Below are 26,881 nucleotides of genomic sequence, written 5' to 3' on the forward strand. Positions count from 1 at the left end.
ACCCAAGGAGATAACCAGGAAAAAATTTGGTTGCTGACCAATTTTTTTCAAAGCTCTAATTTAAGTCTTAATAGATTCCATTAGTGGAAGCAGAAGATAGTATTGCTGCTGATGAGAACTAGAATCCTCCAAATTCCTGTGAAAACACATTAGAGTCTCCCCTTTTGTACTACGTTCTGAGGGCAACAGGGTCCTCTCATCCCCACCCACACTATCGAGTTGCCCTCCCCTCCCTCAGCAGTCCTAGCAAAGGAAAGCATGACCACTCGTAATGAGTAATTGTTCACTGTTCTCACTTGGGTTTCAGTTCTGAATGTTCAAGTTTGAACTTGGAAAGAGAGAAAACCACATCCTTTGTACTCTCAATATATAGATGGAGTCAGTCAAGAGCTAACACAGATTTTCGTGCCGATTGATGTGGGTACAGGACAGCAGCCACAATGAGGATCTCCTGTATGTTTCTGGCATCCTCTCTCTCAATTGCCGTTTTTCTCCTGCTGATTCCTGGAGGTAAGACTGCTTCTCATCATTTCCAGCATAACCATTAAGCAAATGGAGCAGACTTTCAGCAAACTTTTGGCAAGATTAGCTATGTATAAGAGGAGATATTTGTTCCCCATGCTTTAATACTCTCCCTTGAATTCTATGTCTTTATTTTATTTTATTTTATTTTATTTTATTTTATTTTATTTTTTTAAAGATTTTATTTATTTATTTGACAGAGAACACAAGTAGGTAGAGAGGCAGGCAGAGAGAGAGAGAGAGAAGCAGGCTCTGCACTGAGCAGAGAGCCTGATGCGAGGCTCAATCCCAGGGTCCTGGGATCATGACCTGGGCCGAAGGCAGAGGCTTTAACCCACTGAGCCACCCAGGCGCCCCGTATGTCTTTATTTTAGAAGGAAAAACATCCTTTCTTCCTCTTTAAAATTTCCTCACAAAAAATAATGGAACCACCAGTGTTTATTTCTGCCAATTTATAAATTTTCAAATTTATAAATGGATAAACAAAATAAGTGAATAAACAAAGATGCTTGAGTTAGGAAAATAAATAGTATCTTTCAGGAAGGGAATAGTGGTGTTCAGCCTTTCTTGCTGCAGAAAGTACATGGATGGTTTTAAATGGAAGTTTAAAAAAAAAACCCTGATTTTGTCACCCAAAACAGATCAGGAATGACTTGAATTTATATCATTTCTCTAGTGTGTCCCTAGGAATGTCCCCACATTGACTGGGGGTATTGAGTGACTTCTCTGGCATTCCAAGTAGTAACCAACATGACTGGTTTTATATGAGCTGCATGGGCATCAGTTTCAAATGCTATGAAGCTCATGGCATTATCACAAGACAGGTTATACCCCCTGAGGGGCTTTAGACTTTTCCTTGAAAACCTTCAGGAGAGTGAGGACTGGTCTAGGACTGCCTCAAGTATGTTGACAGGTAGGCACTAGCCATGGCTCTAGCCCAAGGTCTGTCAGCTTTTGTACACGGGAGCAGTGGCCAGGGGCTGATGCAAAAACCTGTCTTGCCAGGAATCCGCAAGGAAGTTTATCTTGCACCTAAAAATGAGAAGAAATTTTTAAAATAACAAGGTTGCTACACTTATGGGTCAAAAGCGTGGGCAGACCATCAGCCTGGCATAGTAGGACTGTGTTCAGGCATGTTAGAGCCTCTGTAACATTGAAAACAGAGCAGATATTAAAAAAAAAAAAAAAAAAAAAAAAATCCAGTGATATCTTTCCTTCAAAGGAAACAACAGAGAGGCTTGCTCCACTCTTCTTTGTTGCCTGTGGTCAGAGAGAGCAATGTGGGCACATAAAGGGAACAGATAAAGTAAAGCAAGACTTGATGCTCTGGACCAGTGGTCTTAACTGTCCTACACATTAGAATACTCTGAAGGGCTTTTTAAACAGTGCTTGTATCCAGCCCCAACTCCCAAGATTCGGATTTATTTTGATTCTGGGGAGGGATCAAGAATTGCTAGGTTCCAGAAGCTTCTCACCTGCTCTAAACTCTACCCCTGACCCTTTTAGGAGTGGTTGGTTGCAGATGTTGACTTTTTTTTTTTTTTTTTTTTTTTTTTGGGCTGTTTTTTTCCCCTGCCCCTTTTTGGTTTTTTTGGTTACAAATGTTGTTTTTTTTTTTTTTTTTTTTTTTTTTTGGAAGCTGTGTCTGTGCTCACCAAACAGATGATTTTGAAAAATAAAAATGAAGTTATTCTGCTGAGTTTATGATTTCTGCAGCTCAGAAGGTTCAAAGACATACCGTTGGGATCTTTACATACACGACTCACCCAAGGAAAATTTGAGATGGGGGTGAAATTGTCAGCGTTTCTCTAAATTCCTTATCTTCTAACTTCTAGAGTCTAGTATATCCACTTCCCAACACACTTCTGGAAATGAGAGCCCTTAGAACCACTCTCTTCCCCTTCCCTCACTTTCACCATCTGCATCTGATTGTGAACTTGGCAGCAAGTTGGCTCTATTAAAGGGGAAACGGGTACTCTGCCCTAAAGGAGAAACCACTGAATCTCAGCCAGTGGTCAGAAGTATTTTAGAAGAGTCCAACAGCATCTGGCACAGGGGTGGAGGACTGAAAGCGTATCACAAAGGCAAAGGCACAAGATGGCTAAACCAGCATGAATGGGGTTTCTTGTGCGTAAGACTATTTTCTGTAATCATGAAACCCTACTCCTGCTCTGTCATCATGGAAATTTGATTAAGGCAGAGCTCTTTCCTTCCTTCTCCTACCTCTTTGGAAAAGGCCTTTGGTTTGACCATGCGTTTCAGTCCTCCGGTTGAAAGGGAGCTTCAGGTGCAACAGATACTCTTCCGTCCACTTAGGAACAAGGAGAATACCAGTGTCAATTAAACAGAAGTCTGACCAAAGAACTCATAGGTGGGACACAGCTAAAAGGCACTCTATCAGTTTATAAGCCCTGTGTTTTGGCAAGGACGGAAGGGCAATCTCAGGCTTCTGAAAGCAGCTCTGCTTCCCCAGATCAGTACTTAGCCAGAAGGGAGGAGGGTGGAGTGCCCTCAAGGTGGTCATCATCACTAGCATCTCTTGGAGCAACGGAGACCTACCCGATGGAGTGGGATTTACATTCCAATATCCAAACATCTCCATGGAGGGCGAGGGCTTGGGGGGGACCTGTCACCTAGGTTTCCTCTCCCAAGAGGGAAAACCATGTTTGGTCTCAGGAACATGGCTTTAGGGAGAGCTCTTTGGGGTGGGAGCTGAGAGGATTTGTCTTTTTCTTTTTAACAGATTTCTGTGTAGAAATTATTGGAGGAAATCAAGTGACTCCTCATTCAAGACCCTACATGGTGCTACTTAAAGGAAAAAAAGTCTGTGCTGGGGCTCTGGTTGCAAAAGACTGGGTATTGACTGCAGCTCACTGTGTCCTGTAAGTGCTCGGGTTCTATAAATGTTTGTACAGATGTTCTTATTTGGGGGAATATTAATAAAGAGAATAAATATTCACTAAAACACAGGAAGCTCACATTAGTATCTTCACATCACTTAAGTCTCTGGGAAATTGCTTTAACCCAGCAGGGAGTTTAGCCCAGACTCAGCCCCAAAGGATCAGACCCAGGCGGGATCCACACTGGGCACCCACATGCTTGCTGTCATACTCGGCTAGAGCTTCCGGCTCTGAGTGCTGCAAGGCTTTGCTTCTGGTCTTGACTTCATGACTAGAGAGAATTAACCACAGTATGAAAAGGTAAAACTAAAGTGTCCCCTTGGGAGCCTGAGCTCAACAGTCAAGTAGAAATCTTGTTTCTTTTTTTCTTTGTATATTTTTAAATAACATTTAGCATATTATTTTTTTTCAGGGGTACAGGTCTATGAATCATCAGTCTTACACAATTCATAGCATTCACCATAGCACATACCCTCCCCAATGTCCATCACCCAACCACCCCTCCCCTCTTACCCCCATCCCTCCAGCAACCCTCAGTTTTTTTTCCTGATATTAAGCGTCTCTTATGGTTTGTCTCCATCTCTGGCTTCATTTTGTTCCATTTTTCCCACCCTTCCCATATGATCCTGTCTTGTTTCTTGAATTCCTCATATCAGTGAGATCATATGATAATTGTCTTGCTTTGATTGACTTATTTTGCTCAGCATAATACCCTCTAGTTCCATCCACTTTGTTGCAAATGGCAAGATTTCATTTCTTTTGATGGCTGCATAGTATTCCATTATATATATATGCCACACCTTCTTTATCCATTCATCTGTTGATGGACATCTAGGCTCTTTCCATAGTTTGGCTATTGTGGACATTGCTGCTATAAACATTCGGGTGCCTGTGCCCCTTCGGATCACTACATTTGTATCTTTGGGTTAAATACCCAGTAGTGTGATTGCTGGGTCATAGGGTAGCTCTATTTTCAACTTTTTGAGGAACCTCCATACTATTTCCCAGAGTGCCTGCACCAGCTTGCATTCCCACCAACAGTGTAGGAGGGTTCCCCTTTCTCTGCATCTTTGCCATCTGTCGTTTCTGGACTTGTTCATTTTAGCCATTCTGACTGGTGTGAGGTGGTATCTCATTGAGGCTTTGATTTGTAGAGAAAGTTTGCTCCTAATACTTTCCCTCTTCCTTTTCTGACCATCTCTCACATCACAGCCATCTCTTAACCCCCACTGACTACTACCTTCAGAGCTCTTCCAGGCCTGGTCTTTCCTCCATTCTCATAATCGAGCCTCTAAACTTGGGCTGTCCAATATGGTAGCCACTGTCATATGGTTACATGAATTTACATGTGGATCTATGAATTTTAATTAAAGCTCAATAAAATTACAAATTTATTTCCTTGGTGGCATTAGCCACATTTCAGGTCCTTGCTAGCCACAGGTGGCTAGTGGCTACCATTTTGAATGAGGCAGATGTATAGAACATTTCATCATTCAGTTGTGCTCTACTGAAACCAGTTCTAGTTTCTTAAGTGATACTCACATCAACTGATGTAATGGAAAAATGACAGTGAGACCATCTGGTTGGTTTCATTTAGACTACGCTGTGAATGATGATAACCTTAATCATTAATACACCAGAGAGCATTTTTTTAAGTAGGACCAGTCCCCACAAGGGGCTTGAGTTTATACTCAAGGGGAGTATAAGGGGCACAGGCTCTACTGAACCAGCCAGGCGCCTCCTGGGTATTTTGATTTTATGAATCAAAATGAACCTTTTGCAGGGAGTAAAAAAACAGAAAGGATCCTGGGTCCCTGCTTCAGATCACCATCCCTGCAATATACACACACTCAGTGCCATGCAAATAGGGTTCATGGAACAATCTATTCTGAAAGTTTTCCCTTTTAATTTTGTTGTTCTCTTACAAAGATCCCTTCAGTGCATTCCTCTACAATTACTGAGTGCCTTTTGCTTCCATCTCTAGACCCCTGAGATCTTTGTTTTCCAGCATTCCGCAACCTGATTCTGCAACTTGATTCTCTACCACAGCTCAAGGAGGGTGAGGGGGCACTAAAACCCTAACCCCTAAGATCCCAAGCCTTGGCTTAGCTGCTGTGGAGTTCTCTTGTTGTTTTTCAGCAGACCTAGTTTAGTGTGTTGCAAAGAAGCTGGTGATGATGATGACAGATTCATAAACAATTTTTGCACACACACAAGTATTGCCACAGAAAGTAGATTGACAAATGAGACAGTTAAGCGGATCATATGATATGCTGAGCTCCTAATAGAAAGAGTAAACCCAGTTAACAGTGTCGTGTCTGTTTCCAGGAACAAAAATTCCCAGGTCATTCTTGGAGCCCACTCAATAACCAAGAGGGAGTCAGAAAAACAGATAATGTATATTAAGAAAGAGTTTCCTTATCCGTGCTTTGACCCGCACACACATGAGGGGGATCTGAAACTTTTACAGGTATGTACCTCTGATAGACTTCACAGTCACAGAACATCCCACCATCTGGCTGACTTCATGGAAGTTTTTTCCTTGGTGCTCTGTGGCTATAGACAAGAGTTACATAATGGGGTCCTTGAAGGTGGGGCTAGAATTTAAGTAAAAATAGGACCATTTAAATTATCTTATTTTGTTAAGTCTTCATGCTTGTCTTCTAACAGCTGAACAAAAAAGCAAAAATTAATAAAAATGTGAGGATCCTCCCTCTCCCTAAGAAGGGGGATGATGTCAAACCCGAAACCACGTGTCAAGTTGCAGGCTGGGGGAGCATCCGCAATAACTCCCCTCAGTCTGACACCCTCAGAGAAGTCAATATCACCGTCATAAATCGAAGAATCTGCAATGATGAAAAGCACTATAATTATAATCCTGTGATTGGACTGAATATGATCTGTGCTGGCAGCCTCAAAGGTGGAAAAGACTCGTGCAATGTAAGTAAAATAAGGTCCCACGTGTTAGTTGTTGGAGTAAGTCCCGCAGATAGAGAACCTGTAACATCAGGCTTTGTCTTGTCATGGCGTTGGCTTCTGCAAGGTCCTAGTGTTTTGTTTTGTTTTGTTTTGTTTTGTTTTTAAACAGAAATTTGATAAAATCCCAAATAAATTAATGTAAGCTCATGTAAGTCATTCATCAGAGACTTGTTCTCATTTTTCATATAAACATATTCAGTTCTCAATTCGAAAATATGTAATATCCAGGAAAGCTGAAGTCAGGGCTCCTCTAAGGACTTCAATGCCCTTTTTCCCCACCTCAGTCCTCCCCCCACCAAAATTTGCTGTCACTTAACCTAGCAAGTCTGACATGCCTGTCCTTTCCAAGCCTGACTAAGGATCTCTGGCCAGACTCTGCTGCTTTCTGGAGTCAAGCTGAGTCCCCAGGAAGCAAATTCCAAATGTGACCCATACAGAGACTGTGCAAGTCTCCATCCCAGAGTCCCCTGAGAGGCAGTGGGACAGGGCTCTGCTTAAAGATATAAGTAGCAGAGACACCTTAGAAAGTTTTAAGCTCTGAGTTTATCATTTCTCACTTTTCCCAAAGACCCTGTAGAACCTCCTCTGAAGAGAAGCAGTTGCAGTGTAGGTGGTCTGGGAGTTTGAATCAGAGACTGAAAGATCCAGGTGTCTCCGTTCTTTCCAGAAGCTTGGCTAAACATCTAAAGAATCTGAATGGCTTCATTTTGGGACCATGGCTAGGCACATCCCAGGAAGAGATGACATTGGCCCTCTGCTCTTTTCCACTTTCTCTCCTTTGCTCTCTCTCCTCTCCTCCCCTCATCCACCATCTTGGCAATCCAGAAACCCAGAACCTTCCCACCCTTGGAAACACATGCAGAATCCTGAGGCCACAGCCATGTCCCAGCGTGCCTGTCCTCTCTCCACTGCCACCCTAGGGTCAAAGCTTAACCATCCTTTTGCCTTTCTCTTAGTGCCCAAGACTCTTTAGAATTGGCTATGATGGACTCATGATGAAAATTTCAGACCCTATGTGAAATATACCTGTCCAGGAGGAGTCCCAGGCTCTCACACACTTCCCTTAGTTCATGTACTCATAAGCCCAGTTTTTGCCTGAAAAGGAGGGATCATTGATGCCTTCACTTGGCTGGGAAGGTGTTGAGCACTCAGAGCCTGGCGTTTACAGAGCCCTATACACATGCCTCTGTGGCTTTCTGTCTAGCACTGAAATGCCAATTGAATATTACCCCCACCTTAAAAGACCACCAGAGACGTGAGTCAAAGCCAATCAGCAAGGGTCGTTTATTGCAGGTTCGAACCTGGACCTCTGCAGCGCTCGTTGCCGATAACGCCGAGAGGTCCAGAGCTGGGTTGGTGCAGGGTTTTTATAGACAGGTACAAACAAGTTTCGGGTGGGGCTGAGCTGACTGATTGACAGTTTGAACAGGCATACTTGGCGTCAGTGAATTGGGTAACTTCTTTGTTGTAAATCTCAAGGACATTTGCAAACCAAGGGAGACTCCTACCTTGCAGGACTGTGATCTCTGCAAGTTAACTATTTATCGTTTTATGGCAGTCAGGGGTGCCTGAGGAATGCTACACCTATGGAGGGGAGCGGGTGAAGGGGGGGGTGCAAGGCGCCAGCTTTTGCTTTGTCCTCAGCCAGCCTCCTGCTCCTTCAGCGCCAACTCTCCCTAAAGCAAGAGTAGTGAATTGACCACTTCAGGCTCTAGACCTCAATACATTTAAATATGCTGATTCTAGATTTCCATGAGAGAATATAGGGTCATACACTGGGTAGCACAGTCAGGAGGCATAAAGCAGTGACCTCAGCTAACTAAAGCCTCTCTGTTGGCAGAGTTCATTAACTTTGAAGTGTGACCACTGGTTTCTGGGATTTCCCATCTAGTGTCAGATGCTCCAAAGAGACTTGAGGGAGCAATTTCTGTCTATTTGACAGGGCGAAGGGGAAAGTTGCTTTGGTTTTGTTCCTTTAGGAAAACAGTTACATGCTAGAGAATCTAGAAGATATGATGCCTTATAAAACTAGAAGATATGATGCCTCTTTGCCTCAATATCCCGTCTGCATTTGACTGTTTTGCCCTTTGCGTTATTAAGCATTTTAAGAAAATGACAAACAGGAGGGCTTCCCTTCTAAAGCAGAATCAGTCTTAAAATTGGTGGATAACATGAGCAGTAATACAAGTTTTATTGCATGTTCACTGGTTTATAAATAAATTGAACGAGCCAATTTAAAAATATTGAAACATTTCCAAACATTTGGGACTTTTTAAAAAAAATTTTTTAAAGATTTTAGATTTGACAGAGAGAGAGAGGGAACACAAGCAGAGGGAGTGGGAGAGGGAGAAGCAGGCCTCCCGCCAAGCAGAGAGCCGGACGCAGGGCTTGATCCTAGGACCCTGGGACCATGCCCTGAGCTGAAGGCATATGTTTAACAACTGAGCCACCCAGGTGCCCCAACATTTAGGACTTTTAAGCACAAATTTTCATTTAAGTCAAGATTGGTCTTAACTTCACATTGAATGTTCCGCATTGAATGGAATTTTTTCCATCTCACTAGTGAACATATTCCATGCTGATCCCCATTACCTTTCTTGTTTTCCTCCAGGGAGACTCTGGAAGCCCTTTGATATGTGAGGGTATTTTTAGAGGCATTACTGCCTTTGGCCTTCCAGGAAAATGTGGAGACCCTCGAGGACCTGGCGTCTATACTCTTCTCTCACAGAAGCATCTCAACTGGACAATTGCGACTATGAAGGGGTTTGTTTAGCTAATTGTACTTCAGTGCATTTGTTGTCACTTCTTTTTTCATTGTTTGTTTCGAAGTAGTTAACATATAGTGTAGTATTGGTTTCAGGAGTGGAATTATGTGATTCACCATTTATGGGGTGGGCACTTGCTGTGACTTCTTAATCTTATCATAAATAAAATCAATTTGTGGAACTGTATCCATTTCTCCTATACCTTCAGTGAGCAGATCTGCACTGGCAAGGGGAAAGAGAGGAATATGACAACCTTACAGATATTGCAACAGAGAGGAGAGAGCCAAGGTCACCAGGGTCAACCATGAGTCAAGTGACATACATACTTTCCTCGAATTATCCACTGTCTAAATGGGGCCCAGCAGGAGTGACAATAAGGTCAGGTCTGTCTAGTGACAGGCTCAGCAATTCTACAGGAAACAGGAACAGCCAGTGGAGCATTTGGGTTTAAAAGGAAATGCTTTTGGCCTTCTAAGGCCATTGCTCCACATCAACACATGCTATCTATCAATCTATCCATCTCTCTGCAAGAACCTGAGTCCAAGAAAGAAGTAGAAGGGGCAGTGTCTCACCGTGTTTTCCAAAGGCAGGTGAGAAATAGAAAATAAAATTCAATGGGCAGAAATGATGCACTTGGCAGACAAGAAAAGTATACAACAGAGAGTCAGCCTCCTCTCTCATGGGTTTGCATAGAAGCCTTTGATTATCTAGGTGATTTCTTGGTTCTCCTTAACCCTGAGCCTGGGCGGATCCAGCCAACACAATGGTTACAGGAGCTGCCATCACATACTAGGCAGTAAGTGCTCAAAGTCTTCCTTGAAAAACCCCTATGTTGTTATTTAGCACATTGAACTCACTGGGGAGTCGTCAGTTCAACAGCCACTTCAAAATGTGATTATGTGAATGGATTCCTGCAATTTCCATCAGTTCCTTTAGAAGTGTACATGCACATGCACACACACACAATGTATACCCAAGCCAAGAACATACATCAACACCAAGAGTTGTCTCTTTTTTTTTTTTTTTTTTTAAGATTTTATTTATTTATTTGACAGAGAGAGATCACAAGTAGGCAGAGAGGCAGGCAGAGAGACAGAGAGAGGAGGAAGCAGGCTCCCTGCTGAGCAGAGAGCCTGATGCGGGACTCGATCCCAGGACCCTGAGATCATGACCTGAGCCGAAGGCAGCGGCTTAACCCACTGAGGCACCCAGGCGCCCCAAGAGACAGTCTCTTAAAACAAAGAAGGAGCATAGCTCAATTACAAATCCTTAGCCCCACCTCTAGAAATTTTTATTTAATTGCATTCAATGAGACCAAGGACATAATATTCTTTATATAATCTCCCCAGTGATTTCAATATACAGCTGGTGATGGGAGGCCTTATACTAAAAAATGAAGTCTGGTGCTAACATCTAAAACAGGGCTCTAAGAGAGTCCCTAGGATGATATTGCAGATGCCTGCTATAATCCCTAATTCATAGTTAGAATTTTAATAGCAATAAGAGGATAGACTCTTCCCTACTGGCAACATTATAGATTTCGAAGTCCAATTAAAAAGTAGTTGCATAGAACCCTCAGTCATTACTGATGGAAGCGTAAACTGATACTTCTTAGGCAAGTTGGTAGTGACTACTTAAAACTCAATATCCTCGATGCCTTCGGCTCAGGTCATGATCTCAGGGTCCTGGGATCGAGTCCCGCATCGGGCTCTCTGCTCAGCAGGGAGCCTGCTTCCTTCTCTCTCTCTCTGCCTGCCTCTCAGTGTACTTGTAATTTCTCTCTGCCAAATAAATAAATAAAATCTAAAAAAAAAAAAAAAAAAAAAACTCAATATCCTATGACCAAGCAGTTCCACACCTGGGTATATGCCGAACAGAAATGTGTGCTTTTGTCCACCAAAGAATGATTAAGAGTGTGCATAGTAACTTTATTCTTTTTCTAAAAAATTTATTTATTTTTAGAGGACACATGAGCAGGGGGAGGGGCAAAGGGACACTCTCAAACAGACTCCCAACTGAGTACAGGGCCTGACAAAGGGCTTGATTTCACGACCTTGAGATCATAACCTGAGCCAAAATCAACAGTCAGATGCTTAACCAACTGAGCCACCCAGGTGCCCCAAACTTTATTCTTAAAGTCAAAATGGAAAATAGCTCAAATATTTATCCACAGTAAGATGGATTGACGATTGTCATACATTTATATGTGAGAATATTACACAGCAATGAAAAAGAAAATCCTACAGTTACATGTAACAACATGAATTAATATTATAAGCTTAGTAGCGAGTGAAAGAAGTCAAAAAGAATATAAAAGATGTGATTCCATTTATCTGCAGAATGGCATAAAACAAAAGTATAGTGCAGAGGTCAGAATAATGGAAAGGTGTTGACAAAGAGTAGGTACAGGGAAGTGTTTAGGGTACAAGAAATGTTCAAGTGGATGGTATAGACTGATGCCAAGAATTCAAACCCAAGTAACATCATCTCAAAACACTTCCTAGAGAGGTTAAGACTTTGATGAACAAAGAAAAGGAAGAGAGTAGTAGAAATTCCAGACTAGAAGAAAAGCTCTGACAAAAGCACAAAGGCAGGAAATCAAAATACCTAGCCCAGGGTTAACACGGGAAATGAGCAAGGATTAACATTAAAAGATGGGGCACCTGGGTGGCTCAGAGGGTTAAGCCTCTGCCTTCGGCTCAGGTCATGATCTCAGGGTCCTGGGATTGAGCACCGCTTCGGGCTCTCTGCTCAGCAGGGAGCCTGCTTCCCTTCCTCTCTCTCTGCCTGCCTCTCTGCCTACTTGTGATCTCTCTCTGTCAAATAAATAAATTAAATCTTTTTTTAAAAAGTTTTTTAAAGAACATGTGCGCTGGGTGGCCCAGTCCATTAAGAGTCTGACTCTTGATCTCAGTTCTGGTTTTGATCTCAAAGTTGTGGAGTTCAGGCCCCACATTGTGTTCCACACTGGGCATGGAGCCTACTTTAAAAAAGAGAGAGAGAGAACAGTGGCCTGATCGAGACTTAAAAAAAACTTAGCAATTATCAAATCCAAAGTCCTATTCTTGTAAGTGTTATGACCACATGCAAGTTTGCTCAGTAGGTCTATGGCAGTTCTAGGGCTCAGGACCCTAAGGTTGAGGTGAGGGCTCTATGTAATAGGGAGTCATTGGGAGTTTCTGAGCAGGGGCTGAGAAGATCACCACCATACTTTTAGAAATGTAGCCTAACTGTGTGGTGGAGACCCATGAAGAATAAAGAGAGAAAAACAGAAGGAATTACAATGAAGTGGTCATCAGGTATTCAGGACATGACTAGAATGAAACAGAAGAGAACAAGGTGTGAGCAGATTAAGCATGGAATGGAATAATCAGGAGGTTCCCTGGATGATGGGTTGACCAAGATAGGGATGAGAGCAGGGAGAGGGACAAGGGAGTTATACAGGGGATCTCATTTTGAGAGGAAATAATGGGCATGCTTAACATACTGCTTAGCATATAGTGGGATTTTAACCATATTTTTCAAGTGAATAAGGGATATTTTTAATGTATTTGGTTTAAGCTAAAACAGAAAAGGATCTCAGAAAGGAAATATCCAGAGTCAGAAAGAAATATGAGACTGGAGATTGGGAGAAAAGTCAAGAGGGGAAAAGGTGTTTGGAAATCTCTGCTGTAGAAATCTCTGCTATCACAGTGGAAATGCATCCCTAACCAGGAAGAGATAGAAAACAAGAAAAAGAAGGAAGAAGAAGAGGAGAATGAGGGAGGGGAAAATAGAGAAGAGGCAAAGATAGTATCAGGGAATGGAACAGGAGGAAGCAGAGCAAATAAGCCTGAGAAGAAAGGTCACGAGAACATTCACCTCAGGAAAAGCACGTCATCCCGTTTGATAGTCACAACAAACCCGTGGAGAAGAGAAGGCCACTGTCATTATTCCCACTTTGAAGTGAGGAAGCTGGAGCTCATGGAGTTGCTGAGTGACAGCAGCTCCATACACAGGCTGTGCCATCTGCTGAAGCAGAAACCACTCGGGTCTGGTCTGGACTCAAAGCCAGGTGCAGCACTCTGCCTCTGTGGCCTGTGGGGAGAAGGGAAGACAGCTCATGTCCCACATTACAAGGGCTGTTGCTGAGGTGGAGGGCCCCGTATCCCCTCCCAGGATGAAGGCTTCCCTGAAACCTGCCATATATGAAGCTGGCACTCCCACTGTGCCTTTGCTGTGGTAAACACCAGTCCGAGCTAACTGTAGGCAGCAACCTCAGGTGGCTGAGGTTTTGCTTCACTGGGTTTCCCTTTCAGAGCTCTCCCCCACTTTATTATTTTCCTAGGGCTGCCATAACAAATTACCACACACTGCTGGAAATAAGACAAATTTATGTTCTCATAGCTCTGGTGACCAGAGGTCCAGAATCAAGGTGTCGGCTGGACTGGTTCCCTCTGGAGGTTCTGGGGGAGCTTCCAACCCTTGCCCCCTATCTTTGATTTGTGGCCATATCACTCTGTTCTCTGCTTCTGTGGTCACATGGCCCTTTGTTCCATGTGCCTGTTCTCTTCTGTGTGTCTCTTTGAAGGATACTTGTCATTGGATTTAGGGTTCATCCAGGATGATCTCATCTCACAATCCTTGACTTAATTTCATCAGTTTTTTGCTAAAGAAAATCACAATCACAGCTTCCAGGGATTTGACAAGCGGCGGGATCATTTCTAGCCCACCACGCCCCTCATGCCCCAAACCATTGTCAGCTCTATCTTCTCTACTCCACAAGCACCCAGGAATTGCTACTGCTGTGCTCCAGCCACCCATCCCATCCTCCTGATCCCCGCCAAAAAGCCATCCTTTGGGACCTAAGTTTCAAGGAGATAATCAAATAAATTGAGGCAGATTAATAGGAAAGGACCCAAAAAGCTCTACCCCAAAACAAACTTGAGTCGTAGTTATGTAATTCTGGAGACAATCCACCTTTTTCTGTTATCTACCTGATCGTCTCCCAAAGAACATTTTGTGGAACAGTAATTCCATATGAAGTTGGTTAATAGGTATTAAAAAAGAAAACAGTGTTTCATGTTCACATTAGTTTGGGATCTCCAGGTTAAAAAAAAATTAAACAGGATTCCTTATTTCAAGACTACTTTATTTGGGAGAAGAGATTATAATAAGCAGCATTTCTGAAACTTAGTTGACCAAAGTCATGTCCTTTTTTTTTTTTTTTTAAGATTTTATTTATTTGACAGACAGAAATCACAAGTAGGCAGGAAGGCAGGCAGAGAGAGAGAGGAGGAAGCAGGCTCCCCACTGAGCAGAGAGCCCGATATGGGGCTTGATCCCAGGACCCTGGGATCATGACCCAAGCTAAAGGCAGAGGCTTTAACCCACTGAGCCACCCAGGCACCCCAGTCATGTCCTTTTGACATGAACTTCTCACGTAGCTCATGTTTCTTGGAAAATACTTGGCAAAATCTATCCTAACCCAACAGTGACGGCTAACAATCAAACGTTTAGGCCAAAGCAGACAAAACTGACTCCATGAAAGAAGGCTGGGGCCAGGAGGATGGAGGGAAGGAAAGAGGTTGTGTAAGTTTTTGGCTGAGGAGGTATTTGCGGACACACATAAAATATAGGTAGGTTGGTAGTCATCTCATAGAACTAGTACAGTTTTCAATTCAAATGAGATCTGGAATTTCAGAAATAATCTTGTGTTCTGACATCAGATTCTCAGGAGCAAAGAGTATGTATATATATTCCACTGTTGAAGGAGACATTTCTTAGACATGGGAATTTTTTTATCCACACACATCATGCCCAATGGTCTCCTGGATGCTCACGCACACGTACACACACGGGCACAGGCACCCATGCCCCCCAAAGAGACGTGGGTTTGACTCTGGGTGTGTGAGTGCATTAAAAAAAAATCTAGATTCATAGATACAAAGCAGCTCCCTTATTTTATAGATGAAAAAAAAATCCCGTAACATCAACTGCCTTGTCCCAGGTCACAGAGCTAATTGATGGCAGAGCCAGAACTAGAATCGAATTCAGTGCTTTAACCCTTTAGCCCATTCTCCAGTCCCACAGCAAAGAAGAATCTCTTTTCCTAGAGAATACCACTGCTCCTTATTTTTTAATTAAACATTTATAAATTAAAGCAATATAAATGAAAACCACTTAATTTAGTTAGGATAAATATAGACTATTACATGAATGTTTTTAAATTAAACTTAAGAAAAGTGAATTCAATAAATACAGTAGGTGATAAATATGCCTTCATTTTTTTATTACAATGTGTTGAGATGAAGAGAAAGAAAGGGAAAAAAGTAGAAAAGGAGTAATAAAGAAAAAAAAATCCAAATCTTTTCCAAAGCAGGTTTTGAAAAATGTCTTTACTTTTAAAAAAAATGGAGAACTGCTTCCAAAATTTGTTAGGAAAATGGAGTTTGGATTAGAAGCAGAAGCATTCTTTTTTTTTTTTTTTTTTAACATACCCTCTAGTTCCATCCACATTGTCACAAATGGCAGGATTTCATTTCTTTTGATGGCTACATAGTATTCCATAGTATATATTATATTCCATATATATATATGTATATATATATTCCATAGTGTATACACACACACACACACACACACACTACATCTTCTTTATCCATTCATCTGTTGATGGACATCTAGGCTCTTTCCATAGTTTGGCTATTATGGACATTGCTGCTATAAACATTCAGGTGCACATGCCCCTTCAGATCACTACATTTGTATCTTTAAGGTAAATACCCAGTAGTGCTGGGTCGTGGCTCTATTTTCAACTTTTTGAGGAGCCTCCATAGTTGCACCAGCTTGCATCCCCACCAACAGTGTAGGAGTGTTCCCCTTTCTCCGAATCCTCACCAGCAAGAAGCAGAAGCATTCTTGAAACACTTCTCTCCTATTAGTGAAAATCTTAATTTACTAGATTTAGTGGGAAATGCCATCTTTACCTCAGACCAAGGCCATCCTTTAGGATTCACATCCCTAAATTCCAAGAGTATTATCACTGAAAGGATTTTGTTTGAAAGTTTTGTGTTCTTCATGCAACAATCATTATAAAGGAGACCACCTATCAATGCCTGTGCTAAGGACTATGAAACCAAATCAAAGGCCAGACCTCACCTACAGGTTAGAAAGTTACATATTGCTGCTTCAAAGCTTGTAAATTACAACTTTTGGAAGGTGATGGGAAGAATGATCTTAAGTTATCTTCCTTCTCCAGTTAGATGGGGAAAACCTCTTTAATAGAATTCTTCCCCCAGAGAATCATGAGTGTGGTTAACAGGGTGAGACAAAGGAAAGGCGTGGCCGTAATCTAGAATAGTTTTTTTCTAAGCTTTATGACCACAATCCACCTTTCAAAACTACATTTTATGTTGCCACCCCATATTTAAACACGCATATGGTATTGAACAACTGTAACAAAAGTTTCACAAAATAATGCCTTCTTCTACATTGTTTCCATTCTCTGCTATTCTATTTCACCTGTTTAATGCTAACCACCTGATGTATGTTTATATAACAATCACCCTGCTAAACACTGGGAAATATGCCCGTGGGAGAGACTACTGGGTCAGAGATGAGCATTAGTGTCTGAAAGCTGGAAAGTAACTGCATCTTCTTTAATCATAAACACTAAGGGAAGAAAAGGTTAAATGTACTCTTTGGAATTTTGTCTAATATCAATGAAAAAAAGCACAAGACATGACGACTGAAGAATTCATAACTCGTCAAGGCTAGAAAAGAAAGAAAATGTACCAGTTAAGTTCATTCTTTATTGCCAGTATCAACAAATTGACTCCAGGATCTTTCAGAGGTCCCTACCTCACTGAAAGATCTAACTATCTACTGGAATTGCAGTTTTGTAAAGAACCAGGTTTAAGGCTTCATTAAAAATATTTCTCTAGGGCGCCTGGGAGAGCTCAGTCAGTTGAGCATCTGCCTTCGGCTTAGATCATGATCTCAGGGTCCTGGGATCAAGTCCCATGTCGGCCTCCCTGCTCAGCGGGGAGTCTGCTTCTCCCTGTCCCTCTGCCCCTCCCCACCTCTCATGCTTTCTCTCAAATAAGTAGAATCTTTAAAAAAATAAAATAAAATAATTTCCCTAATCAGAAAACATATCCCATGAATTACATATCTTATGATTTAAAATATACAAAGGATCAATTCATGTCCTTCGTACATTCAGGCATGGCCACCCAGGTAGCTCTGTCAAGAGCTGTCTACATTTTTATTTACCAAATCACACAGTCTAACAGCTTAAGGATATCAAAGTCGTTCTGAGGTCAGACAGGCCAGCAGAAGCAGGAAGTCTTTCTGTTAAGTGTGTTTTGTTGTTGCCAAATAACATTCTCACAATCTACAAAGAGAGTCACGGTATTATCACTATGGAACTCTGTATACATTTGGTGTTTTCAGTCTGTTTCTTCCCACTAAAGTATGGGCTCCCTGAGGGCAAAGATGATGTCTGTCTTGTTTACATGTATGTCCTCCCCACCCCCAAAAGTGCTTCACACACGGTAGATGTGTATTGAATAAACCCACGCATTGTAGCACTCCTGGGTTTTCTGCAAAATAAGGAAAGATGAGTTATGATGCTAACTCCAGAGTTCAAAAAGCATTTGGAAACTCTCCCTGACCATCACTCTTCACCCATGCATGTATGCAAGAAGGAGAAGACAGGACCATTGTAAGCAATGAACAGTCTGAGTCAAATTCAGAAATACTCATCTATGGACACCCTGAGGTGGGGTGGATGTAGGTCTTTTTTCCTGATAAAATAAATACTTTAAAAAGCCAGAAGAGACCTTTTACTCAGGGCTTTTCCTGCCAGTGACAGCTCACTTAGCAATGGGAACATGCATTTTAGTCATCTGTGTGCTTACCCAAAAATCCACGTGACCTGGTCAGACCAGGACAGGCCCACACAGTCACATCATTCTTGGGACTACCTTGGCCGCTTGCAATCTCCCTTGTCTTAGGTAGCCATATTAGGGAACAAATCTGTAATAATGGCCAAAAAAAAAAAAATACAGAATTATGGCAATGTCTGATGCATTATGAATATATTTCAAATGGATACCAGGTGATATGTTCTGTCCACATCCCTCCTCCAGTCCACAGCTGGGGTTCAGGTGTGAGAGGAACTATTTTAGTTTTAGGAAAGTTGATCCCAAGCCAACAGAAGACTAAGCATACAAATAGGTTTGGGTGCAATGAACCTACGAATTTGAGCACAGTCAAAGCAGGGCTGAGAAAGAAGGAAAGTGTGGGAAATAGAGGGGGAAGGAAAAGACACACACATCAACCCATAGAGAAAGGTTCTACAAAAACAAACTGCCAAGAACTGAAGTCTTTAGACTCACAAGTACAGAGAGATGTGTTTGGGTCCTATGCTCTAACAGCAATCATTTTCACACAGGTCTAGAAGATCAAAGAGAAGGCAGACTCCAGCAGAGATATTTACCTGTGAGTCTGTGCTTGGGGTCTGGATGCTTTGCCCAGTATTTATGTCCAAGACACGTAAGTGTCCATCTTCCATGCCGCCTCCAACAGCAAGGACTGCAGACTGCCAGGGACACCAATCCATGGCCTTGAAAGTTCAAATAATCACACAGGCTGCTCAGGCTTGGAGGAAGTGAACTTGTGAAGGTGACACACTTCACACCATATACCACGGCTCTCCTGGAGCTCTGATCTAAAGGCAGGAGCAAAGGCACTCTCTAGAGATTACTTCTAAGGGACTGGAAATCACCTATTAGGTGCCTTCCTCAAATTTTGAGAACAATTTGTCAATATTTTAAAAAAAGAAAAATCACCCAATAATATATTTTAAAAACTACACTCAACGTGTCCTATGGGGTAAGAATCTGCTGTTGGAATAGGTGACATGTGCCCCCTGGAATCTGATGACGAAATGAATTTTTCTCTCATTTGTCTACCTGTGTCTTTAGGTTCTAGGTCAGAGAAGAAAGGACAAAATGGAGCCACACATGATTGCTTGCACCCCCAAAACTTTCATGCATTTCAGTTCCTAATACATTTCAGAAAGGAAAATTGCTGTTGATTTACTTCCTTATAAATGACTACAGGTAATCCTGAAAAATAAGGTTCAGTATTGCATATTTATGCTAACAATTGAAATGATGAATAGCACTAATTTTAAAGGACAGTCTAATAAATATTTCCATTGTATTTATCCATGTATCCTTATCTGTGCGGCCATCCTGCCATTAGCTGCCCAAGGCTTGGCTCGCTCAGACTTCAGAGGCTCTTGGTTCAATTTGCTGTACTTCTGACAAGGCACATAAGAAAGTAACTTGTTTTGCTTGTCTTGGGTTTTTCACACGTTGGGTTTTTGGTTTTTTGGGTGTTTTGTTTTGCTGTTTTTTGTTTGTTTGCTTTATTTGGTTTTTGTATTTTGTTCTCAGAGCATTTTATATACATTTTCCCTAGATTTCTCTCAAATCATTAAAGATGGAAATTTGGACCTTAAATCATTCTTAATGTCCTGTGGATATTAAAACCATAAGCCAGAGTACTGAGCCACTACCATGCGTTAGCAGCTGGTAGGACGCATTACACCCTGTATCAGGAAACTCTGTGTTAACTTGGTAAGTTCTCATTCTAACAAATTTGTTCATAGGTAATAAAGTAAAACAATTTCTTTGTTCTGTGAGTGATAAATATTCTGGGACAATGTCGAGGTCAAGACATATATCTATGATGCCAAAGGAATGAAAGTATAGGGTTTTTTTTTTTTTTACTAGAAGTAAGAATTTAAAATACAGAGAAATAAAAAATATATTATGCTTGATGAAATATTGGTTTAACTCTGAAGCACCTTTTCTCCTCCTCCTTTTCACAGTGGGTTCCTTTCAGGAGTGTGAGTTCAGGTAGGTCTGGACAGCCAGTGTGCCCATCTGTCTGACCACAGTTACTGCTGAGAGATGAGAAGGTGCCCAAAATCACACCAGAGTTCTGGGACTTTTCTATCAGAGTAACAAGGAACCAGAGTTTCTTAATCAGTTCCATCTGGGAGGATCTGAATTTGAAGCTGCTAAGAGCCATCTTGCCCACAAAATGTCTGAATGAAGAATGAAACTCAGCAGAGAAAGGCAGAGCCAAGAGCCAAAGAGAAAGAGTTTTAATGACATCATTTAAGGCCTTAGGTCTGGACGGTATTGAAAGCAGCTGTATGTACCCAGGACTCCTCTGTCGAAAGAGAAAATATATTTACATTTGTTTGCAGAAGCTCTCTCTTACCTCTGGTTTCACAAAATCAGACACATGGGGGGTATAAATAAGGTTGTCTTTCAAGAGAATGATGGCAAAATCCAAAACTAATTCCAGGGGAAGAAAAATCTCAGAGCATTAGCTTAATGGCTTTGTTCTCAGGTGTGAAGGATGCATCTCTGAGTGGACAGCAACCTGGAAAGCTATTGGATGTCTTACCTTGACTGCTGTAGGTTGGGCTATGACTTTCAGGGGTTGAACCTGGGCTTTTGCACCGGGATCATGGGGCCATATCGTCAGCAGTCCATCACTACAGCCACTGGAAAGCAGCCTGCCATCAGGGGACCACTTGAGAGCACAGACAGCTTGCTTGTGGTGAAGCGTTCCAACGTGATGCTGGGTGACCCGAACGTCATGATGATAAACACAGCCCAGCCTCGACCCGCTGCACAGAGGTAAAGGGGCAGGTTCCTGACAGAAAACTCAAGCCCTGTTGCTAATAAGCATTTGAAAACATGAAGGAAAGCATAGTTCAAACCACCAAAAGACCCCACAAGACAGATTCGAGACCCAGTTGTTGAACATTCGTTGGGTTAATAAGGATAGAGTATTCTGCCTGGGTGACTATTCACACAAGCGAAAAATATTTCTGTGGCAAAGTTTCAAATGTGGATAATGAGGTGCTATCCTTTGAGAGATACTTCCTTTTTTTTTTTTTAAGATTTTATTTGTTTGTTTATTTGATTGTTTGAGAGAAAATGAGAACGCAAGCAAGTAAGAGAATGGGGTTGGCAGGGGCCGAGGAAGAGGGAGAAGCAGGCTCCCCACTGAGCCGGGACCCTGATATGGGGCTCGATCCTAGGGTTCCTTGATCATGACCTGAGCCAGAGGCAGGTCACCCAAGCACCGACTGAGCCACCCAGGCACCCCATTTTGACAGATATTTCTAATGACTTCAATATGATGCAGGCAGCTATGGAAATGATAAATTTTGAAGATTTCCATATTTCCCCAGGGGGTTCTTTATGTACTGAACATACGAAATATGTTTCTGGAATTCAGAATATTTCATATTATCTCAATGCAATATATATTTATAGTGAAATGTCAGAGATAGAAATGTATTATTTCCTTTTTCTGTTAAGCTACAAGTCACTATTAATTTTGTTAATGCCACTCATGTTGAAAAAGAGTATAAACTCTCTGAATGTCATAGCAAACTGCAGTGTGATTCAGAATCAGGAGATAATGTCTACTTACTGGTAGCGATTTGGATCCAAAGAATGATAAAGATTATATCACTTTATCAAAGATAATGAACTCCTCCCAGACTAATTTAATTTTCTCCAAGGAATAAGTAAACAACTACCTACAATTATTTCTGAAATTTCTCAAAATCCAGTGTCGTCTTTTTATTTATTTATTTATTTATTTATTTATTTATTTTAAAGAGTTTTGTTTATTTGACAAAGAGAGCACAGGTAGGCAGCGAGGCAGGCAGAGGGAAAGAGCGGGAAGCAGGCTCCCTGTTGAGCAGAGAGCCCAATACGGGGCTTGATTCCAGGACCCTGAGACCATGACCTGAGCTGAAGGCAGAGGCTTTAACCCGCTGAGCCACCCAGGCGCCCCAGTGTCATCTTTTTTTTTTTTTTAAAGATTTTATTTCTTTATTTGACAGAGGTCACAAGTAAGCAGAGAGGCAGGCGGGGGAGTTGGGGGGTTCGATGTGGGGGAAGCAGGCTCCCCACTGAGCAGAGAGCCCTATGCAGTGCTCAATTCCAGGACCCTGAGATCATGACCTGAGCCGAAGGCAGAGGCTTAACCCACCGAGCCACCCAGACACCCCCAGAGTTGTCTTTTTAAAAATGATCAGGCACCACACTGAACAGCCTTCTGATGAACAATATGGGCTCTGTGGCCAGACCACCTGGGTTCAAAGCCCGACTCTGCCCCTTTTACTAACCATGTGACCTCAGGCTAGTGTCTCAGTTGATTCAGCAACAGGTTGGTTGGAGATTAGAAACAACTCGACACAGAGTTACTGCAGGGATTAAAACACAATTATCCACACAAAGAGTATAGCAAGCCTGGCACACATTACTCCAAAAATATTAGCTGCTATTATAAGAAAGGATCTGTTCATGGATAATAAAACCAAATTTAAACAACACAGACTATAAAAGGAATTTAAATAGAGAACTGACCTCACTATAACAACTTTGCACAGTAAATAATTAGCCCTTTACCTGGTATTTTGTTTAAGCAGCTTTAAGTTTTACCTATAATCACAAGGTACTGAAATCTTAAGTTTATATCTCAGGTACCTAAAGAAATTGTAAAAGACCTTGGAATTTATTTAATTTAAACCTACCTTAAGAACTACAGTATAAAAATGAATGGCAGTGGTGGGGCACCTGGTTGGCTCAGTTGGTTAAGCCTCTGCCTTTGGCTCAGGTCATGATGTCAGGGTCTTGGGATCCAGTCCCGCATGGGGCTCCTAGCTCAACGAAGAGTCTGCTTTTCCCTCTCCCTCTGCTGCTCCCCCTGCTTGTGCTCTCTTTCTCTCAAATAAAAAGTAAAATCTTTTTAAAAAGTGAATAGCAATTGTTAAAGTAAATATGTAAGATCATACGAACAAGTCACTTAAACTTTCTGGTTAGTTAGACTAAATGAGTAGTTCTCAAAAGTGATGAAGCATGAGCATCACTGCAGAAATTAGAAATGCAAATTATCAGAGCCCCTCCAGACCTACTGAATCAGAAGTTCCTGGAGATGGACCAGCAATCTGTGTTGTAAGGAGCCCTTCAGGGATTGTTGATGGGTCCTCAAATTTGAGAACTGTGGAACCGGCTGATCTATGAGGTTCCTTCCAGCTCTAGCATCTGTGGATCTATGAATGGGAAATGTGCCCCAGAAAGCTTACCATATTCCAAATTATTGATCCTGACAGCATTAAATATGTGTTTTCAACAAAATTATCCTCCTGGTAGATATTACTTGGCACAGAGAAACTTTTTGCTTAAACAGAGCTTTACCTTTTGTCTGAACAATTTAGTGGATCCTGAACCTCACTTTCCAGTACCAGCACATGGTGCAGGCACATAGCAACATGGTGCCTGTGGCCAATGGACCACTTACATCACCAGAGGAGCTGGATATTCAAGAAGGTAGGATCATAACTGCCTAACTAATATCCTGTTTGGCTGCGGTTGGTTTTGCTTTTGCTTCTGGTTTTAAATATTATAGTTCTGTTCACTCAGCCCCCATGATCCCTCGGTGAGACAAATATAATTCATTCCATTAAGATGCTTCTTACCTGCTGAGAATACAGTCATTCCAGCTCAGAGCCCCAACCACCGACAAATGACCAAGCATATTTCTCAGCCGCTTTTTAGTTACCACATCCCATAACTGAAAACAAAAAATGAATAAACAGTTACATAGCTTTGTCTTTGTCACAGTCCACTGTCTTCTTAAAGGCCTGATAGCAATTAATGTTGCTACCGCCAGCCCTTATACTAAGGGAAAGCTCAGCTCCTTTAACCCTGGGCAGCATTTCTCAACGCTGTCTGTATATGACATCACCGATGGGGCTCGCCATTCATGCTAGCCATTCTGATTTAATAACGGAGGTAGAATCTGTGGATACAGGGTTTATTTTATGACATTTGCTTTAAAGCTCCCCAGGTGAATTCAATGGGCAGCCACAGCTTGAGAAGAGCTCTCACATTTCTAGTTTCATATCTGGAAATCCACTGACAGGCTAAGAGATTCCTTTCCTGCCCTCTATATACGATACTCTGACCAATATGAGAAATGAGAACTTTGGTGTGAGAAGAAATCGTAATATAACCTTCATAGCGTCCAGTATCACTGTAGAGATGAGAAAGCAGTGAGAGCCATCTTGTGACCCTCCAAAGTCACACTGAACACATGAGCAATATTGTTTACAGTATTGTTAGTAATAATAATACATGAGAAGTTAAATAGATTGATGGAAACTGGGTAAATTTCCATTTTAGAGAGTCTATCAGAAAAAAAAATTATTCATTTTAAGTAACTCTACTCCTGATCATAGATTGAGGTGAAAAAGGAGAGCTGAAGGTTATCTTCCTCTCTCTGAAGTCCTAACCCTGGGGATTCTACAAACCCAACTTTAATACAAGAGAAAAGACTTTTAGGTGCACCTGACTGGTTCGATCAGAGGAGCATGCCACTCTTGATCTCAGAGTTGTGAGTTCAAGCTCCACATTTGGTGTAGAGATTACTTAAAAAAAAATAAAATCTTTGGGGGAAAAAAGACTTTTAAAAAGGTAAATATAGGGGCGCCTGGGTGGCTCAGTGGGTTAAAGCCTCTCCCTTCCGGTCTGGTTATGATCTCAAGGTCCTGGGATCAAGTGCCGCATCGGGCTCTCTGCTCAGCGGGGAGCCTGCTTCCCCCTCTCTGTCTCTGTCTGCCTCTCTGCTTACTTGTGATCTCTGTGTGTCAAATAAATAAATAAAAATCTTGAATAAAAAAAGGTAAATACAGCAGAAGGACATTGTGTGAAGAAAAAAAGAAACAAAAGCTAGGTTGAATATCCTTAAGTCCTTATAAAATGTCAATCAGAAAAGAACCAGAATCCCATATCTTCTCACTCCCCATAGCTTCAAGCACCACAACTAATATAGAGTCTCTATTGTATATTAATTTGTTATTAAAGGTCAGCTTTAGTTATCTAGAAATTACATAGAGCACATTTTGAGGGGGGAAAAAAAACCTGCCCATTACCTGTACTTCTCCCTCACTGGTGCCAACTGCCAGGCAGGTTCCGTCTTTTACCCAGGACACAGAAGATACATAGTTACAATTGATAGGTAGATCTATATTTTCAGTCACATTGTAGTTTTCCCCATTCCAGATGAATGCAGAGGATCCAAGAGCTATAGCAACTAGATTTTGAAAATTCCAATCTAGAGTATTCAGATCTATAAGAAAAGCATTTCATATTAGAGTGATAATTTTAGCCAAATAAAAAATATTTTCAACTAACCAACTTTTTTTACAGATAGATAAATTAATACCTTTCCCATGATCAACTGGGAAATAGAATCACATAGGTAAACAGATCATTAGAAGTTCAAAAATAAAAACTAGAATTCTGTATCAAGAGTCACAGTCTAATGAATAATAATTTTACTATTCATACTCAAATGTATTTATTTAGAGTCATTTCAAGAACTTGGAACTTTCATCTACCATTATTAGTACACATGGATTTTTCTAACAGATCACTAAAAATTAAAAGCACATTTTTTTATTGAAATTATCTGGACTTTTTTAAAAAATTTTAATTCCAGTATACTTAATATACAGTGTTATATTAGTTTCAGGTATACAAAATAGTGATTCAACAATTTTATTTTATTTTATTTTATATTTTTATTCGAGGGATAGGGACAAGCAGACTCCCCACTGAGTGTGGAGCCTGAGGTGGGGCTCAATCCCAGGACCCCTAGATCATGACCTGAGCTAAAGTCAGACATTTAATAACTGAGCCTCCCAGGCACCCCCATACCACATCTTCTTTATCCATTCATCTATCAATGGACACTTAGGCTGCTTCCATAATTTGGTTATTATAAATAATACTGCAATAACCATAGGGGGAAAACACCTAACCCTTACAGAGACATCCTTGAAGCTAGAGTATCCATATGAAAGATGCCACCATCATTTCAAACCAAAAATACCACCCAACTACAGTCTATCTAGAAGTGATCACTAGCTTATAAGTGATACCTGGAAACTCCTAGCTGTACTCTCCAGTTTCTACTGTTAGAACTCTTTGCCAAAAAAAGCCATATTTGTAAGACCACATATTAAAATGTATCCTATCTTATTTCTTGTTTGAATTGAGATATAGTTGACATATAACCCTTTCTTATTTCTTATAAGACAAAAATTCTTCTCCTCATTGATACATATCAATACAAGACTATGAGGCACAGCCGCTCCACTACAGTGGCCTAAGCCAACCATGACTCACCTCTCCCACTGATGACAACTATAAACTCTGAACAAAATATTAAAAAAAACAAAACAAAACAAAAAAAAACCTCCCTCAGAACTGGAAAATTAGCAAATGCAGTTAACTAAGTAAGGGAGTCAAAACCAGAAGAAGCAACCTGCCCAGGGGTGAGTTTCTCACTTTTTTTCTTACATGGTTTTGCCAGAGGGTGGGCCCCAGTCACAGAACAGCACCAGCAGCTAAAGCTCTGGTAGGAAGCTCACCATCTTTCTGGTGAGAGGAGCCAGCCTGAGGTGGCCAAAATGTGTGGAGAAAGTCCTGGAGGGGAGAGAGCCACACAACTCTAGTTGTGAATGTAGGAACCCATGCACATTTCAGCCTAACCCTGAAATCATGTATTTTAGGGAAAACTCAGATCAGCTTAGCAAAGGCTTTGAGAATCGAACTGAGT

At 41.4% G+C, this 26,881-nt stretch overlaps 2 protein-coding genes across 2 annotated transcripts in view; one reads left to right on the top strand and one right to left on the bottom strand.

Moving 5' to 3' along the window:
* The first annotated feature begins 388 nt into the window (after positions 1–388).
* Positions 389–9,352, top strand: GZMA (granzyme A). The gene is made up of 5 exons (XM_059416619.1): positions 389–510; positions 3,266–3,404; positions 5,751–5,892; positions 6,093–6,362; positions 9,013–9,352. Exons 1-5 carry the CDS (start codon positions 441–443, stop codon positions 9,172–9,174), a joined length of 783 nt encoding a protein of 260 aa, XP_059272602.1. The 5' UTR covers positions 389–440; the 3' UTR covers positions 9,175–9,352.
* Positions 9,353–13,127: 3,775 nt separating this feature from the next.
* Positions 13,128–26,881, bottom strand: part of CDC20B (cell division cycle 20B) — a 43,558-nt gene continuing 29,804 nt past the window's right edge. The window contains exons 7-12 of the mRNA XM_059416373.1: positions 25,191–25,387; positions 23,736–23,830; positions 20,639–20,864; positions 18,651–18,776; positions 18,070–18,187; positions 13,128–13,243 (exon numbers count right to left, since the gene is read on the bottom strand). Coding sequence (XP_059272356.1) covers positions 13,128–13,243; positions 18,070–18,187; positions 18,651–18,776; positions 20,639–20,864; positions 23,736–23,830; positions 25,191–25,387 — 878 coding nt within the window. The remainder of the gene's footprint in view (positions 13,244–18,069; positions 18,188–18,650; positions 18,777–20,638; positions 20,865–23,735; positions 23,831–25,190; positions 25,388–26,881) is intronic.

This window comes from Mustela nigripes, chromosome 12 (genome assembly GCF_022355385.1).
Source record: "Mustela nigripes isolate SB6536 chromosome 12, MUSNIG.SB6536, whole genome shotgun sequence".
Taxonomy (NCBI): domain Eukaryota; kingdom Metazoa; phylum Chordata; class Mammalia; order Carnivora; family Mustelidae; genus Mustela; species Mustela nigripes.

Coding starts and splice junctions, on each gene's coding strand:
- GZMA (XM_059416619.1), top strand. CDS start 441: ATGAGGATCTCCTGTATGTTTCTGGCATCCTCTCTCTCAATTGCCGTT. Junction 5,893..6,092: donor GGGATCTGAAACTTTTACAG/GTATGTACCTCT, acceptor GTCTTCTAACAG/CTGAACAAAAAAGCAAAAAT. Junction 6,363..9,012: donor GTGGAAAAGACTCGTGCAAT/GTAAGTAAAATA, acceptor GTTTTCCTCCAG/GGAGACTCTGGAAGCCCTTT.